The sequence below is a fragment of the Nelusetta ayraudi genome, unplaced genomic scaffold (assembly GCF_046127955.1).
Source record: "Nelusetta ayraudi isolate G7.1 ecotype Tasmania unplaced genomic scaffold, CSIRO-AGI_Nayr_v1 ptg000079l, whole genome shotgun sequence".
Lineage (NCBI taxonomy): Eukaryota > Metazoa > Chordata > Actinopteri > Tetraodontiformes > Monacanthidae > Nelusetta > Nelusetta ayraudi.
In genome coordinates this window covers 2,010,950-2,027,500 of record NW_027466129.1, presented here as the reverse complement: position 1 = coordinate 2,027,500, position 16,551 = coordinate 2,010,950, and the positions used below count along the sequence as shown (strand labels likewise).

General features: G+C 46.4%; 1 protein-coding gene across 4 annotated transcripts in view; it reads left to right on the top strand.

The window, feature by feature from the left end:
* Nucleotides 1-12,664, top strand: part of LOC142900126 (zinc fingers and homeoboxes protein 2-like) — a 46,242-nt gene extending 33,578 nt beyond the window's left edge. For 2 of the 4 annotated variants that reach the window (XM_076044222.1, XM_076044221.1), the window contains exons 3-5: nucleotides 1,436-4,593; nucleotides 6,749-6,902; nucleotides 9,095-12,664. In XM_076044222.1, coding sequence (XP_075900337.1) covers nucleotides 1,766-4,593; nucleotides 6,749-6,899 — 2,979 coding nt within the window. In that variant the 5' untranslated portion in view covers nucleotides 1,436-1,765 and the 3' untranslated portion in view covers nucleotides 6,900-6,902; nucleotides 9,095-12,664. Of the gene's footprint in view, nucleotides 1-1,435; nucleotides 4,594-6,748; nucleotides 6,903-8,307; nucleotides 8,437-9,094 lie in introns of those variants that run through there. The other 2 variants (XM_076044224.1, XM_076044223.1) reach the window with 2 other exon arrangements.
* Nucleotides 12,665-16,551: the final 3,887 nt, after the last annotated feature.

Here is a 16,551-nt window from a genome sequence, read left to right as displayed (position 1 = left end):
CCTCCCCCTACAACTCCCCCCTCCCCACGCCTTCATTGTGGGGATGATAGCTGTCAGGAGATCTCTCTTATTACGTGATTACAGGGTAATTATCCTGTGAAGCTCCAGTCTTCGCCTCCATCCATGAAAGACTCTTAATGTCTTTTTAATGGCCTTTGGAGTTTGGAGATGTTTTTCGCCTTTTTTTTTTCTTCTTCTTCTGGTGACTGTGGACATTTCGCTCTATTGTGTTGGCATGTCTTCACATTGGCTTTGAGGTTTTTTTTTTCGTGTGTGTTTTGTGGTGGTCTTGAGCTGAGCTGAGCTGAGTGGAGATGGACCCTGGACCTTGGCTTTGTTGGCAAAAACCGTCGTCAGCCGCTGGAGCTTGACGGTGCAACCTTGCGAGGAGGGGGAGGAAGAGGAGACGCAGGAGGAGATGGAAAAGGAGATGGAGGTGGAGAAAAAGAAGGAGTAGAAGGAGTCTGTTGGGGTCAGGGTTCAGAGCCTGATTTTATCCCTGGACGACCAGAACAAGTCCAGTAGATCAGAAGAAACCCAGAGGACCAGAACAAGCCCAGAGGACAAGAACAAGTCCAGAAGACCCGAATAAACCCAGAGGACCAGAAGAAGCTCAGAGGACCAGTAACCTCCCAAAGCAGCTTCATCACTGTGACTCCTGGTCTGAATTCCCGCAGGTCCGTCTTGAAAAGCACTGCAGTCGTTCAGGGAATGTGCTGACGGTTCCACAGCATTAGAAGAAGAATTGGCGGTCGGACAGAGGTTGGACCTCTGCTTCTGATTGGCTGCGGAGCCGCTGGTGTATTTTCTCGTCCAGACTCTTAAAACCCAGTTAGACGTCCTGCCACAGGCCTTCTAAAATGAGGCCTAGAGTTGAGTGGCGTCCTGCAGGAACATCGCATTCACCAGATTTCTCTCTGCACTTCAACTACAGACAGTAAATCACATTTCGCTGCTGGCATTATTGATCGTCTTGTCAAATCTTGTTTTTTCGAGTCTTTATCTTGGACTGCCAGACCACTGTTTCTCAACAGGAACCGATCAAATACTGGCTCTTGTAATGGTGATGATGACGATGAAGGTGATGATGATGAAGATAAACTTTGTCGAAGAGCGTCGAGCCACTTCTCCTCCTCTGATGTCTCTGTTTTTTTTCAGTCATCTTTCATGTTTTGGGATGAGAGATTTTCAAAAGCGGAGGATCAGAGGAGCGAGTTGACCTTGGGAAGAAGAAAATCTCCCAGCAAGCCTCTGTGTTGACAAACCTCTGATTTTTAAAATAGACAGTTTCCAAGCGACTCTGCCAATTTGTCAATGTCCCTTCATGCCGTTTCACATGGCGCACCATCCGTCCGTCCTGTTTGAACCGGTTTTCCCCCAGTGGTTCAGACTCTTAGGTGATTTTCATTTTGTCTTCTTCTGTCTTCTTCTCCAGATTTGAGCCCCGCCGCCGCCGCCGCCGCCATCTGTCATGCCATCCCATGACGCCCCCAGCTGACACTGCCGGTGAGCGGGAGTCGCCACTGCGGTCACAGCGGTCCCGGAGCAGCAACGGCGTGGCCGGGCCCACAGTAAGGACCAGCCACAGTGAGGTCTCCTCCACCACGGACGCTCAGTAGCGCCACCAGCAGTAACAGCAGCAGCCAAAAAACCAACCACCACTACCACCACCACCGCCACTGCACTCCCTTCTTCAGCGCAACCAGCAACACCAGCAGAACCACCAATACCACCAGCAGCAGCAGCAACAGCAGCAGCAACCACCATGTCCAGCCGCAGGAAGTCGTCTGTCCCCTGCATGGTCCGTTATGAACCGGACCTGCCAGAGGAGCAACAGGACCACGAGAAGGCGACGTACCTTGAGCCACCGGCTGAGAAAGAGCAGCCGTACACGTCTGAGACCGCCGAACAGGAGAATCCGGACCAGCAAAACCCCGATCCTGAGCCCCCAGAACCAGAGGTGGGCCTGGAGGGGGAACCCGGAGGAGACAAGGTGGCCTCAGAGCAGAGGGACCTAGAGGGGGAGGAAGAGGAGGAGGTTGGCTCACAGAGGAAGCAGAGCCGAGCCTACGAGTGCAAGTACTGCCCCTTTTCAACCAAGAACCTGAAGGACTTCAAGGAGCATGTGGACTCCAGCCACCCCAACGTCATCCTCAACCCACTGTACCTCTGCGCCGCCTGCAGCTTTAACACCAACAAGTTCGACTCCCTCACAGAGCATAACGAGAGCCAGCACCCGGGCCAGACCAACTTCAAGTTCAAGAGGATAAAGGTCAACAACCAGACGGTCCTGGAGCAGACCATTGAGGGAAAGGACACTTCCGCTGACGGCCAGAAGGGCTATGGCGGCGACGGTGGTCAAAGCCCCGCCCTCCCCGCTTTTGTGTCCACCGCTGTCAAGACGCCTGAGAGTCTGACGCCACTGTACCTGGCCAGCGACTTTGGCGGCCCGTTGGGCGGCCACAAGGACCAGATCACAGCCCTTAACATCAACGGGACGGTCATCATCCCAGAGCCCTCCGTCCTACGGGGTCTGTCCCACGTTGCCCCCATGCTCCAGCGTCCGCCCAACTTCCAATCGGTACCAAAAATCGCCGTCCCCCTCAACACCACCAAGTACAACCCGTCCCTGGATGACAACCTGACCCTCATGGCCTCCTTCAACAAGTTCCCCTACCCCACGCACGCCGAGTTGTCCTGGCTGACCGCCGCCTCCCGCCACCCAGAGGAGCAGATTAAGGTCTGGTTCACCACCCAGCGCCTCAAGCAGGGCATCACCTGGTCACCGGAGGAGGTGGAGGAGGCCCGCAAGAAGATGTTCAACGGCTCCATTCCCGCCACCCACCACACCTTCGCCGTCCTGCCGACCAGTTCTTCCTCCCAGGCCTTGGCCAAGCCCCTCCTCCAGACCGCCGTGCGGCACCATAACCATGTCCGGGTGTCAGTGCCCAACGGGCTCAGTGCCGCTGCCATGGCTAACGCTCCTGGCGGCATTGTCCTGGCCCCAAAACGACCGCATGTGACCTCGGTGTTTGGCCCTGAGTCCAAGCGGCCCATCATGGCAGTCGCCCCCCATCCCGGGAGCTCCATAGACAAGGTCCTCATGGCCCCTCCCCCACCCCCTCAGAAAGACAGATTCCTCATGGCTCCGCCTCCCGCTCCTGTGGAGATGAAGAGACCCGTAGCAGTTCCTCTGGTCAGCTCAGAGGTCAAGAGGTCATCCACTACCGTGCCTTTAATGCCGCCACTGCCGCCCTCGTTAGCCTCGCCGTCCTTGGCACCCAAAGGAAAGATTCCCGCTGCCGGGGGTCAGAAGACCAAGCCGTTGGTGTCGCTGCCCTCCATTGTTTTCCCAGAGTCCCTCACCAGGCCCACGATTGCTCCGCCTCCCATCTTTGCTCCGTCTTTTAAAACGTCCTCACTCATTCCTTTCACTCAGAGCATCGTTTCCAAAGAAAAGCATCCCGCCGCCGGCACTGACCTGAAGCTCCCCGCATCCTCGCAGCTCGTGACGCCGCAGATCCGGCGGCCGCCCATCATTCAGTCCATCCGTGCCCCCCTCAAGCTGCCGACCCCGATTCCAGCCTTCCCAATGGATGGCAAGAAGCCAAAGGAACAGCAGGGCGTGGCGGAGCAGAAGGCCGAGGTCAACGGGACATCTCGCGCCGATGGGAAGTGGCCTCTGGATCAGAGCCACCTGGTCCACAACAACGGAGTCGCGCACCTGGATGCCACTGGCGGCAGTGCCGAGGCGCTTGCGGCCACCAAGCTGGACCTTCAGCACAAGTCCTCGGTGCTGACCCAGTTCCCACTGCTGGAGAGGATGAAAGGGAAGACGGCCGAGCAGCTGAAGGTCCTGGAGGAGAATTTCCTGAGGAACAGCTTTCCCACGCAGGGCGAAGTGGACGGCCTAGCGGGCACCACCCGTCTCTCCCACCAGGAGATCAACAGCTGGTTCGTCGAGCGCCGCGCCCTCCGGGACAACCTGGAGCAGGCGCTCCTCAACTCCATGGGCTCCAAGAGGATGGGCCCCGTCGGCAAGAAGGCTCTTCTCCATCATCATCATCATCATCATCATCAGCAGCAGCAGCAGCAGCAGCAGCAGCAGCAAACTCTCCAGCTCAACGGGATTCACAAGCCAAGGGGCGGCCCTCACGGCCTGCCCATCCTCACTCCTGGAGCCATGGCCCCGCCCCTTGCCAACCCCACCCCCTGCTCAGTGCCTGTGGACGGCCGCTCCCTGGCGCTCCTCAAGGACGATTTTGCTCAGATGCGGTGGCCTTCCCCTGAGGAGCTAGGCCAGCTGGAGGCTCCGACGGGGCCAGCCCGTGCCGACCTAGCCCGCTGGTTCGGCGACGCCCGGCTGCACACTGGCGCCATAGAGTTCACAGAACTTTTTCAGGGCAATGGGGTGAACGGGCTCCAGGGGCTGCCCCTGTCCTCGATGGACAAGGCCCCGCCCAGCATCGTCCGCCAGTGCCAGGAAGGAGCCTTCACCAACAACGGCAACAACAGCAAGGTGCTGGAAGTGGAGTTTGGCTGGCTAATGGAGCAGCGGGGAGGCAACCAGCAGGACAAACTCCTGGCTGGAAGGTACCAAAACATACCCCACTGCATCGCAACATACCCTACCATACAGTAACATACCGTACCCTATCGTAACATATCGTACCGTACTATTCCATACCATACCACACCATAATCTACCAGAACATACCGTTCCAAACCGTACCGTAGAATAATATACCCTACTGCATCGTAACACATACCAGACCATACATTAACATAACATAACATACCCTAACATACCATAACATACCACACAATAACTTACTGCAGCCTAACACATTACCTATCATACAGTAAAATACCGTACCATACCTTACCGCACCATAATGTACCTTAATATGTTGGACCATAACATTCGTACCACATTGTAACATCATGTACCTTACAGCTCAGTGGCCTAGTGGTAGAGTGTCTGCCCTGACACTAGGAGGTTGTGGGTTCGATCCCCGACATACCAAAGACTGTAAAAATGGTACCCATTGCCTCCCTGCTTGGCACTCAGTATTTAGGGTTGGACTTGGTGGCGTAGATCACCCACTGATTCCCAGGCACAGCGCCGCTGCTGCAAACCACTCCCTCAGGGGATGGGTCAAATATGAAAGACAAATTTCGCATATTTTGGCATATCACTGGGACTGTACCGCACTGTACAGGAACCTGCCTTACCATACCATACTGCGACATAGCGGACCGTACCGCATCCTAAAGTATTGTACTGTAAAATACCATCACTTACCGTACCATAACATCAAAACACACCGTACCGCACAGTACAGTCACATTATATTACCGTACTGTACCGTAACTTTCTATGCTGCATTGTAGCATACCATACTATACCGTAACATACCATATATATACCGCAATGTACCTAACACATTGTAACACACTTTACCGTAACCTACCGCACAGTAACATACTGTAATGTAGTTTAAGTTTGGTTCCATAGTAAATTTATTGCCATTGGTCAAACAAAGAAATGTCAGCCAACCAACTTCCCAGTATTCTTTTTTAAGAAAGTCCCTCCTGCATTTTTTTTTTAAATAGTTTCCACAATGAAAATATACAATAAAATGATGAATCAACCATATTTGTATCTTTGAGCAGAGGGAGGAGGAGTGTTTTAAACAGATTTGACCTGGAGAGAGTGAGGACTCACTGAGACTGGAGAGAGTTTTCAGATGAATCAGCTGCGCCCAGTTTGATTCACCACTCGGCTCAGCAAAATTAATCATAATAAAAGATTTAAAAAAAGCACTCAGCAAGTAAACAATTAAAAGATAAATCTGGCTGCCAAACTCAGCGCTCGAGTGAAAATGAATCTCCAAAATTTCAGCTTGTCCCACACTTTTTGAAAGTTGCTGGTGAGTTTTTTTCCCGGGCTGACAAACTGTTTCCTTGTGACAAAAATAAAATGCGGTGCGCCCCATGGAGGCCGCGTCAATCCTCCCGTTACCATCACATTAACCCAGAAATTCAGCGGGACTTGATTTGGTGGGGGTGGGGGTGGGGGGGTCCTGGTTCTCCGGCAGCCTGGGACCTTTTCCTCCGACTGGCTGAGGAACGGAGCCGTTAGCAGAGAGAAAAGCAATATCTGCACTGTCTAATTTCTCCCCGGGGTGGCGCTCCACTGCACACCAGATCCACTCGGCGCCGGCTCCTGGTGCCGCTCAGCCGCTGTCGGTTCACTGCTCGTAAAAACAACGTGACAGTTAAAAATCATCTTTTCAATCTAACAAAGTGAAATGAGATTTTTTTCTTCGCTTGAATTGAAATGAAGCCCTGAATTAAAAAAATATTTTGTCCCACTTTCACGGCCGACTCATTTTCCTCTCACAACTTATTTATCGTCTCGCCTCAAATTATTTCATCATTGTCGTTTTAAAAATAATAAATAATAAAATGAATTCTAGGAATAATATATAAATAAAATATATTCTAATAAATTGACAATAAATAATACAATAATATCTAGATATACCATATTCTAATAAATGAATAATAGATAACAATAAAAATATATGTACATCTCATATATTCTAATAAATTAATAACAATTATTAATAATAGAAAATTACATATAAATAATAATAATTAAAATAAAATGAAAATCTCCACTTGTGAAACCACTCTTCTCGTCTGAGTGCGAAGGCGGCGTGTGTGTGTGTCATGTTCTCAGACTGGGGCAGCAAGAGGCGGAGCTGAAGAACGGAGGCATGGTGGGCGGAGCCAGAGACGTCCTGGGCAGCTGGCTGCAGGACGGACGCCAGCTGCTGCTGGAGCGGGACAGGAAGTTGGCCGAAGACGCAGCCGGACGGCTCACCGGCTGATTGGTGAGTTCAGAGCTTTTTCAGCAGGGGGGGTTTGGTGGGGGGGGTACGCAGCCGCTGGAGCTGATTCCGAGTTAAATCTCATGTTTCACAAACAAAGAACACAAAAGTAAAGATGAACAAAGTTTTTTTCAACTGGTGATTCTTAAGTTGGGATGTTCCGATACTGATACCACTATCGGGTATCGGTTCTGTTACCGGGGTTAAGTACTGTGCTCATACTCATAAGATACGTGCCAACCATACCACATTGATACCAGTACCGATACTGATACTGATACTTCTGCTGGTGGCATGACCAGCGGAGTGATCATGTGACTCGCTGGCCCGCCCGGCAACAACCTGGAGTGTGTGCGTGTGTGTGTGTGTGTGTGCATGCGTGTGTGTGTGTGTGTGTGTGTGTGTGTGTGTGTGCGTCAGTGAATCAGTCACTCAGTCAGTGAATCAGTCAGTGTTCATTCAGTGAATCAATCTGTCAGTGTGAGTTTTGGCTGCTTGGAAACAAACAAAATAACGTCTTTTTACGGGGGTTAAAAACATTTCTGGATTGTTTCCTAAAATAGCAGCGCGTCTGGTTGGTCTAGGTTCAGCTCAGCTCGGCTCGGCTCGGCTCGGCTCGCCGGCCCCCTGGTGGGCAAAGTGTGCAGGATTAAAGCTGCGCCTGAGGCCCAGTGGAGAAGCGGCGACTGTCTGTTCTGACAGGAGACTCAAAGTTTTCATGTTTCCATCGCCGCTCGTCAAACCAGACGCTGCGTTCAATGACTCCCTGTCACGCCGTGTTCAATGACTCCCTGTCAGCGACACAAACAGCCGAAAACAAGGCGGCGACTCGTCAGCGCCCGTCAGCCGTCTTCAAAATCCTCGGCTGACAGCCGAAAAAAATCAATAATCAATATGCAGCGTTCAGAAAACCAACAAACTGTGAATAAATCAAACACACAAATGAAACAAATAAAAGTGTCTGTCAGTGGTGACGCCGTCACGGCCTGTAAGGGTTCGAGTCGCAACAACAAGCAGCAGTTTGATTGGAAGGAAAGATAGAAAACTGAAAAATGTATTAATATGAATTAATCTTAATAATTGATAATTGTAATAATACTAAAAATGTAGTATTAGTGTTATTATTCATTTAGAATTGTTAGTATTATCAGTTTAGAATATTATTATTGTTATTATTAATGATAAAATGTAGGTATTCATGTGTATACATGTATATTTATATGTGTATGTATGTATGTGCCCCCTTCATCTCAGACATACTGAGGACACGTCAGCAACACATGAACCAGCAGAACAGAGTGTGTGTGAGTGTGTGTGTGTGTGTGTGTGTGTGAGTGTGTGTGTGTTTGTGTGCGTGCGCGTTTGCTCGACCTCCTGCTCCGTTGTCCTCTCTCTCTAATCGCTTCAGCTCAGGGCTTCATTCAATCAGCTCTAACATCCCATAATAACCAGCAGCTCATCACCGCCGGGACTTCGATACGCCACTGACTGTAGTGATGACATCACTTCCTGTGTTCACCTCCTCTGACAAAAGCATCTTCTTGTTGTTCTCTTCTTCTCTTCTCCCTCTTGTTCTTCCTGTTGTTCTCCTTCTTCATCTTCCTCTTCCTCTTCCTCTTCCTCTTCGCCACTGCGTGAATCAATGAAATCTGCTGGAATCCATTAGCATGCACGCTAGCCCCCATGCTATCATCACCACCATCTCACTGCACTGCAGGACCATCTGAAACACACCTTGATAAACACCGACTTTATTTGCTGCCTGCAGTCCAACGGGGTGAGCAGCTGATCAGCGCCACCAACTGGATGATGACTGTCTTTTATTGTGTCCACTCCGCTGAGCGCTAATCACACATGCGCGCGTACATGCACACATGTACACGCACACACACATACACACACACACACACACACACAAGGATGGATTAGTGGTGAGAGGAAGTTATTTCCCAGAGTTCCCAGCAGCCTCAGCTGGTATCAGGCTCCGACGTTGATTTTTTTTTTTTTTTTTTAATCCGCTGTGTTTGGGGGGTGGGGTGGGGGTTTCAGTTTTGTTTTGTTTTCTTTACTCTGAATTGTCCAGTTGAGTTGTTGTGGAAGCAACGACGTTCCTCCGGCGCTCACAAACACCTTTTTAATCCTCTCTTCTCTCTCCCCCCCCCCCCCCCCCACTCCCTCACCCCCTTGCTATTCAGGTGCAGTGGGAGAAGTTGTCATCTTCATCTTCATCTTCATCTTCATCATTTTCTTCACCGTTGCTGCCGGACGAGGACCTACAGCTGATCGGAGGACGAGAAGAAAAAAAAAAAACAATTTTTTTTTTCTCTTTGTTTTTTTGTTGTTTTTTTTCAAAACACATTCTTTTTGCATTTTTTTATCCTTTCTTTTTTTAAAAAAGAAAAAAAAAAGAAAAATCACCTTTGATTGTCGCAGCGCCGGTCACCCCCCCGCCCCTACTCTGCCTCCCCGCCCCCTCCCTCGGCAGCCAGTCAGGACTAATCTCATCAGAGTACGACCTGAAGTGACCGCGCACACACACGCACACACACGCACACACACGCACACACACGCTCACACACACGTTCCTAAATAACACCGCTTTGTGTGTGTGTCGGGGGAGAGAGGGGCGGCTGTGGCCATGCCCCCCCCCCCTCCCTTCAGCCGATCCCGGGACCAATCAATCCCATGCCGCCACAGCCAGTATTCTGTTTTTAAGCTCTCAGCCTCACTTCCTGTTTGCAAAGGAAGTGAGCAGTGCACATTTAAAAAAAAAATGTGACTTTCTTTCATTTTTTTTTTTTTTTTAAAAAGTCACATTTTAGCCGCCCTCAAAACACTGACGGGATTGGGTTTTTTTTTAATTTGTGTTATTTTTTTCCCTCCTCCTCTCCTCTTTAGCAGAGCCCCACTCCCCCCCCACCCACCACCCCCTCTGTTGCATTGTGGGTTGACGTCGTCCTTGAGCGCCAGCAGAGACAAAACGCTCGCCTTTTAAATTAATTTTTCTTTTCTTTTTTTTTTTTTTTGGTCCATAATTCCGACGGGAATTTTTTTGCGGGGGAGGGGGGGGGCGGCGTGAAAATCAGGAAACGACGAAAAAAATTTTGCTTCACGACTGAAAAAAGTGGGACGGCTGGTAATCAGCGGGGGGGTGGAGAAAAACACTTTATTTAATTAATACTTCCTCTTCCTCCTCCTCCCCCATTTTTTTTTTCTAAATGGGTAATTTGTTTTTTGGGATCAAAACTTTTAAACCTCCAAGGAAGAAAAATATTTTTTTTTTGAAGCTTGTTGTTTTCATGAATATTGAAACATTTTTGCTTTCTTTCACCGGAAAAAAAAGCTCATGGTTGAAAATTAAAAAAAATAATAAAAAAAAACTGTTCCCAGAGAAGCAATTAGACGAAAAATTATAAGAATAATAATTATAAAAAAAAAAAAAGAAAGAATTTATTGTTTTCCACCAAGGGATTTTTTTTCAGCTAATTCATGCAGACGCCTTGAAAAATAAAAATCGGAAGGTATTTTTATTCATCCAAATAATTTCTGTAAATCCTGAAAACATTTGAGCCGAATCTTTTTCGTTATTTTTTTTCCTTTTTTCCGATGTTTAACCTATGAGAAGTTTTGTATTTATTCTGACGGATTAAAATGCGGCTGATGATGTCAGAAGGGGCGTCGGCTTTACAACTACAAATGAGAATTAAAAAACCCTGAAATTCTTCTGGAGGAGAAGTAGGAGGGGAGGGGGGGGATTGGCGTCGCCCTGAATGTCTGCAGAACCAGACTGGACCTGTAGGTTCTGGAGCTTCCTGCTCCTGATTTGTTTGTACACAATTTTGCTTAAAAAAAAATATATATATATATATATATATATATACATTTTTTTGCTATATTTTGTGAAATGGGAGCAATGAGCGCCACCCCCCCCCCAACACACACACAAAAAAAGGAAAAAAAAACTTCATCCTGGTTTCGTCCTGGTTTATTCGCCCCCTCCCGATCTAACACACACACACACACACACACACACACACACACACACACACACAGTTCAGTTTCTCTGCTATTTCATTTACATCTTTAGATTTTTTTTTTTCAATTTTTCACTGTCGTGGACTTAAAAAAAAAAAAACTTGTGCCAGCAGTGTGTGTGTGTGTGTGTGTGTGTGTGTGTGTGTGTGTGTGTGTGTGTGTGTGTGTGTGTGTGAAAGCCGCCCCCTCCATGCCCCTCCCCCTCGTCCCGCCGCGCCCCACCCACCCCCACCTGAATCTACTTTTTCTGCTGTGTGTGTGTGTCTGTGTGTCTTCGTGTGTGTGTCTGTGTGTTTTTCGTGGATCCTCGACAGAAAAAGGAGACGAAAAAAAAGAAAAAACTGTTGGCGAGACTTCAGTCACGTCTTCATCTCCTCACCGGCGCTGGACTTCCTCCCCCACCCGCCCCCCCGCTGGGAGGAGGGGGGGTGAGAGGGAGTGGGGGAGGATGGGGGAGGGGGGACTTTGCTCAAATCAGATTGAAACACACACACACGCACACACAAAAAGCACCTTTGGACCTTTTATTCTTCTTTTATTTTTTACTGTGCTGAAGTGAAGTCAAGTGCTATTATTATATTATATTATTATTACTATTATTACTACTACTATTATTATTATTATTGTAGCCACTCTGTCTGAAATCTTTTTTGAAGAAAAGCAAAGAAGAAAAAAAAACACGGGAGTTTAAAAAAAAAAACAAATACAAAAAACAACAAAAAAAAAAGTAAGCAGCCGATCTGCACTTCCTGTTTGCGAACTATGAGAAACTCCCACAGTTCCACGACTGTCCGCACGGTGGCCGAGATCAGAAGGACCGACCACAACTACAACTACAACTGCAACAACTACAACTACAGAAGAAAAATGGCCATCAGACTTCCTGCTGCCTGAACCGTCTCTCTCTCTCTCTCTCTCTCTCTCTCTCTCTCTCTCTCTCTCTCTCTCTCTCTCTCGCTCTCGCTCTTTGTCATCCTGCACACACACACACACACATAGCTTGTAACAAACGAAGCTACAGCAACGCTAATAGTAATAATGATTTTACTGGGGAAAAAAATTACAAAAAAAATTACAAAAAAACTGCTCAATAATCTTTTTATTCAACCGCATTTACGTAAAAAAAAAAAAACTTGTTTAGGCTTCGTAGTTTCCGACTAGTTTCATCCATCTCCGACTGACGGAAGAGAGAAAAAAACAGAACACTAGTTGATAAAAAAAAAGAAAACAAGAGAAAAGAGTTTCTTTATTTTATGTTTGGCTTCCGTCGTGTCCTGGTTCCAGATTCCAGACTCAAGATTTATCTGAAATAAAGAACTGTTTTCAGCAGGACTGGCCTTCAAATGACCAGCAAGGGGCGGCACACTTCCAACTTCGTCCACCAGGGGGCGGCAGAGGGAGGAGGGGAAATGCTCTTGATCATTATTATTATTATTGTTGTTATTATTATCATTATTATCATTATTATTATTATTATTATTGAGCAGCGATGCTCTCTTGTTTTAGGGCAGAGACGCCCCCTAGTGGACGAGCAGCCTTTGGAGACTTTTTATCTGTTGTTCGTAAAGTTTTAATGGAGTATTTTTTCTTTCTCTCTGAAGCCCTGAATTGAATGTATTTTTGCTTTTTTTTTGGCGGAGGATGTGAATGTCTGAAGGGAAGGGAGTCGATTGCTGCCACCGCTGCCACAAACCCGAAAAACCACCCAGAAAAAAATAAGATAAAATAATGAATAACTTAAGACGCTAACGCTAACTCAAACTAGCCTGGACCAACATACCAGTTCACCGCAGGGCCGTAAAAACCAAAGCGACCAATATATATGTGTATATATATATACAATATATATATATGTATATATATATACAATATATATATATGTGTATATATATATATATATATATATATATATATATATATATATATATATATATATATATATGTGTATATATATATATATATATATGTATATATATATATATATATATATATATATATATGTGTATATATATATATATATATGTATCAGCGCTGAAATCAGCCGCTAGAGTTTAAATCAGCTGTTAACGTTGAAATCTTCTTTCCGGTTCTCTGGTTTGGAAGCAGCGGCACCTTCTAGCGCCCCCTGTGTTGGTTAATGGCCGCTAACTGACGCTGACCTGCTGCACCCGCTTCCCACCGACAGACTGACGGCCCAGTATGGCCCAGCCCCCTGGTGGCTCTGCCTCCTGGTGGCCTCTGACAGGGTTGAACTCTGGTGCCTCCTGGTGATTCAGTCCAGATGACCTTCATAGACCAAAGAAACACCCCAAAAAAACATGGTTCTAGGTGTAAAGAACTGACGTACAATCAACTGAGCAACATTACAATCATTGAATTGTCCAATCAGAGAGCAGCAGCAGCCTCGCTCTCGTTATTAGTCTTTTGTTCTTTTCATGTTTTGTTTTTGGAACAGAACCATAAAAGTGGCTGCGGGCAGAGACCCAGCTGATTGAACGGCCAGGTACGAGTCAGTGAGTCAGTGAGTCAGTCTGAGTGGGCACCAGGTGCAACCAGGTGAGGCCAGTCCTGCTTCATAAGTAAGATTCTGCTTCTTCTACTACTACTGCTACTGTCAAACAACAGCCTGGGCTCAGGAACGGGTCCCAACACCTGCAGATCCCCCACACCGACCCTGGTCCTGGTCCTGGCCCTGAAACTGGCCCTGGTTCTGGTCTGCGGGTGGTTCTGGAGGAGGTTGGGTCTTGTTCCAGACGTCCAGGTCAGCAAAACAACCTGTTGATGTCTGCTGTATTTCAATAAAACACAGCCTTTTTCAAAGGGTACACCTGTGTGTGTGTGTGTGTGTGTGTGTGTGTGTGTGTGTGTGTGTGTGTGTGTGTGTGTGTGTGTGTGTGTGTGTGTGTGTGTGTGTGTGTGTGAGAGAGAAAGTGAGTGAGACTCATTGTTTTTCTACTCAGGAATTATTGCGTTTTTTTTTTTTTCTTGGCTCAAGTTTAAAAAAAGCATCATGTGATTGTTAGCTAACTTTTTCCGCTAGTTAGCACTAGCATTCAGACGGTAATGTTAGCGTGAGGTGGAGGTGAACTGCGTGTGGATCCATTGGATGGTTTTGTCACACGTCCTGAGTCTTCTTCTTCTTCTTCTTCTTCTTCTTCTATTTCTTCCTCTTCTTATTTTCTACTTGTCTTTATCCTCTTCTCTTCTTCCTCTTCATTGTCTTTCCTTTCCTTTTCTCCTTCCTCGTCCTTTATTTCTTCCTCTTCTTTTCTTCGTCTTACTTTTCTTTTCTTACTTGCTACTCTTTCCATTTCCTCTTTTGTCTTCTTCCTCGTTTTCTTCTTTACTTCTCTTATTTTCTTCTTATTCACTTCTTCATCTTCTCACTCGTCCTCTTCTGCTTCTCTTCTTCCTCTCCCTCTTTCACTCCTCCTCCTACTCCTCGCCTTCCTCCTCCTCCTCTCGGAGGAGGCTGGTGTTAATTTAAGCAAAGCTACGCCGCTGGAATCCCAATGAGGATGAAGGGAACAATAAAAAAAAATTACACGTGAATAAAGGTGAAGAATCACATTCAGGGCTGATAGCACTGTGTGTGTGTGTGTGTGTGTGTGTGTGTGTGTGTGCGTGCTTGTGTGTGTTTGTGTGTGTGAATATTCATGCTGAGTGTGTGTGTCTGTGCAGATAAATCAGCCGCTGGAAGATTCTGTGCAGGAAACTCTGGCTGAGCTTGGCGCTGCGTTCGAGTCCTCTGGGAAATTAGGTAAATATGAGTTCTGCACTTGAAGCAGCTTCAAGTTAAACACCGATAGAAAGAAAACCAGCGACTTCTGTCAAAGCCCTGCAGAGACTACAACTCCTCCTGGCTTCATTCTGCTGCGATTAAACGTGTTTTTCATCCCAGTCGCTTTATGAGATGCATTTTAATACAAAAAAACCAAGAGGAAAAAAATCAGCATATTTTTCATTTATTGAGAAAGAAACAATAAATTTAACCCGACAAATAATCTGCATGTTTGTTTTTTTTTGCGTTTCTCAAAAACTTTCACCAAATACATTTACTGTAATTCTCAAAGCTCCTCTAGCCCCGCCCCCTGCAGTCCCAGGCCCTCCTCCTCGAGGTTCCACCCCCTCCCCGTCCTGCTGCACTGGAGAATAAAATGTAGATGATTTATCGATTGGACGGCCTGAGGTCAAAGGTCACGCTCTGCTGCCCCGGAGCTGCTCACAGTTTGGTGTTTCATGGCGGTTCGGTTTCTCCTCCACCTCCGCGGGCGAGGTCTCTTCTCTGACCCCGCCCCCCCGCCCCCCCAACACACACACGCCCAGTAAGAAGATGTGACCTTTCCGACCAGCAGGGGTCTCCAGTGAGCGACGGTTCACAGTAGACAGCGAAGCAAAGTCATCGCAAAGTGGGAGTGGGTTGCCAGGTCAGTTTTTATCCTTCACTGTCTGTAACACATAAATATTGATGACAAAAAAAAAAATCCTCAAATGAACCCCAGAACAAAAATATTCAAACAACAACTTTTTACTTTTTTTTCCTTTTGTTTCACATCTTTCTGAGTCCAAACAAAGAGAGAGAAAATCAGCACACACACCACAAACACAGCACTTACTGTATAAATATTATATGTGTGTGTATTTATATGTATATTTATATATACATATATATACAATACTTTATTTTATTTTTTAATTAATATAATTACTCTAATTTTCCTTCTTTTTGCACTCACCGTTGCCGTAATTATGCAAATTTACCCGATGTGAGATAATAAAGGATTCTATTCTATTCTATTCTATTCTTTTCTACAACACAACACAACACTGAACTGAGCTGTCGACACTTTGAGCAGCTTGAAGCTTCGACATGTTTGAAGCTGACGGAGGCGTCACTTCCTGCCTGTGTGCTGCGGGGGGCGCTGTGTGTGTGTCAGGTGTGTGTCAGGTGTGTGTCAGGATCACACACGTGCACACACACACACACACACACACACACACACACACACACACACACAGACACTTTGATTGGAGGGGAAACAAAAAGAGACACACAAAGGAAATGGAAGTGAAGTCGAGGGACGCAGACAAAAGAGGAAGTGTTGAAAAAAACAAAGCTGCAGATTTATTGAATCTGTAAATAAATGAATGAATGAATTATTTATTTATTTAGTGGCGAACGAAAAAAAAATGTGCGTGTCGGACAAAGAATTGCAAATATTGTGAGAAAAGAAATGCAATGAGGAGCCAAATATTCAAGATTTATTTTCCCTCATTTTTTGAGAAAAAAGCAGATAACAAATAATTGTTTTGTGGATTACAAAAAAATAAACAACTGTCGTTTTTCACTTCCATATTTTGTTTTAATTGTTTGGTTGTTTAAAAAAAAAAAAAAAAAAAACAGACAGAGAGAAAGAAAGAGAAAAAGTTCTATTTGTAAACTTTTAAAATCATTTTATTTTTTTGTATCTCAACATTTTATTCTATTCTATTCTATTCTACCTATTCTATGAATAATCAACAAATTTACTCTCAGTTTTGTGATGTGTTTTATTGGTGTGTGTTTTTCCACCTAGAGGAACTAAAAAAAGAGAACAAAATTCAAATTCAGTTCAAC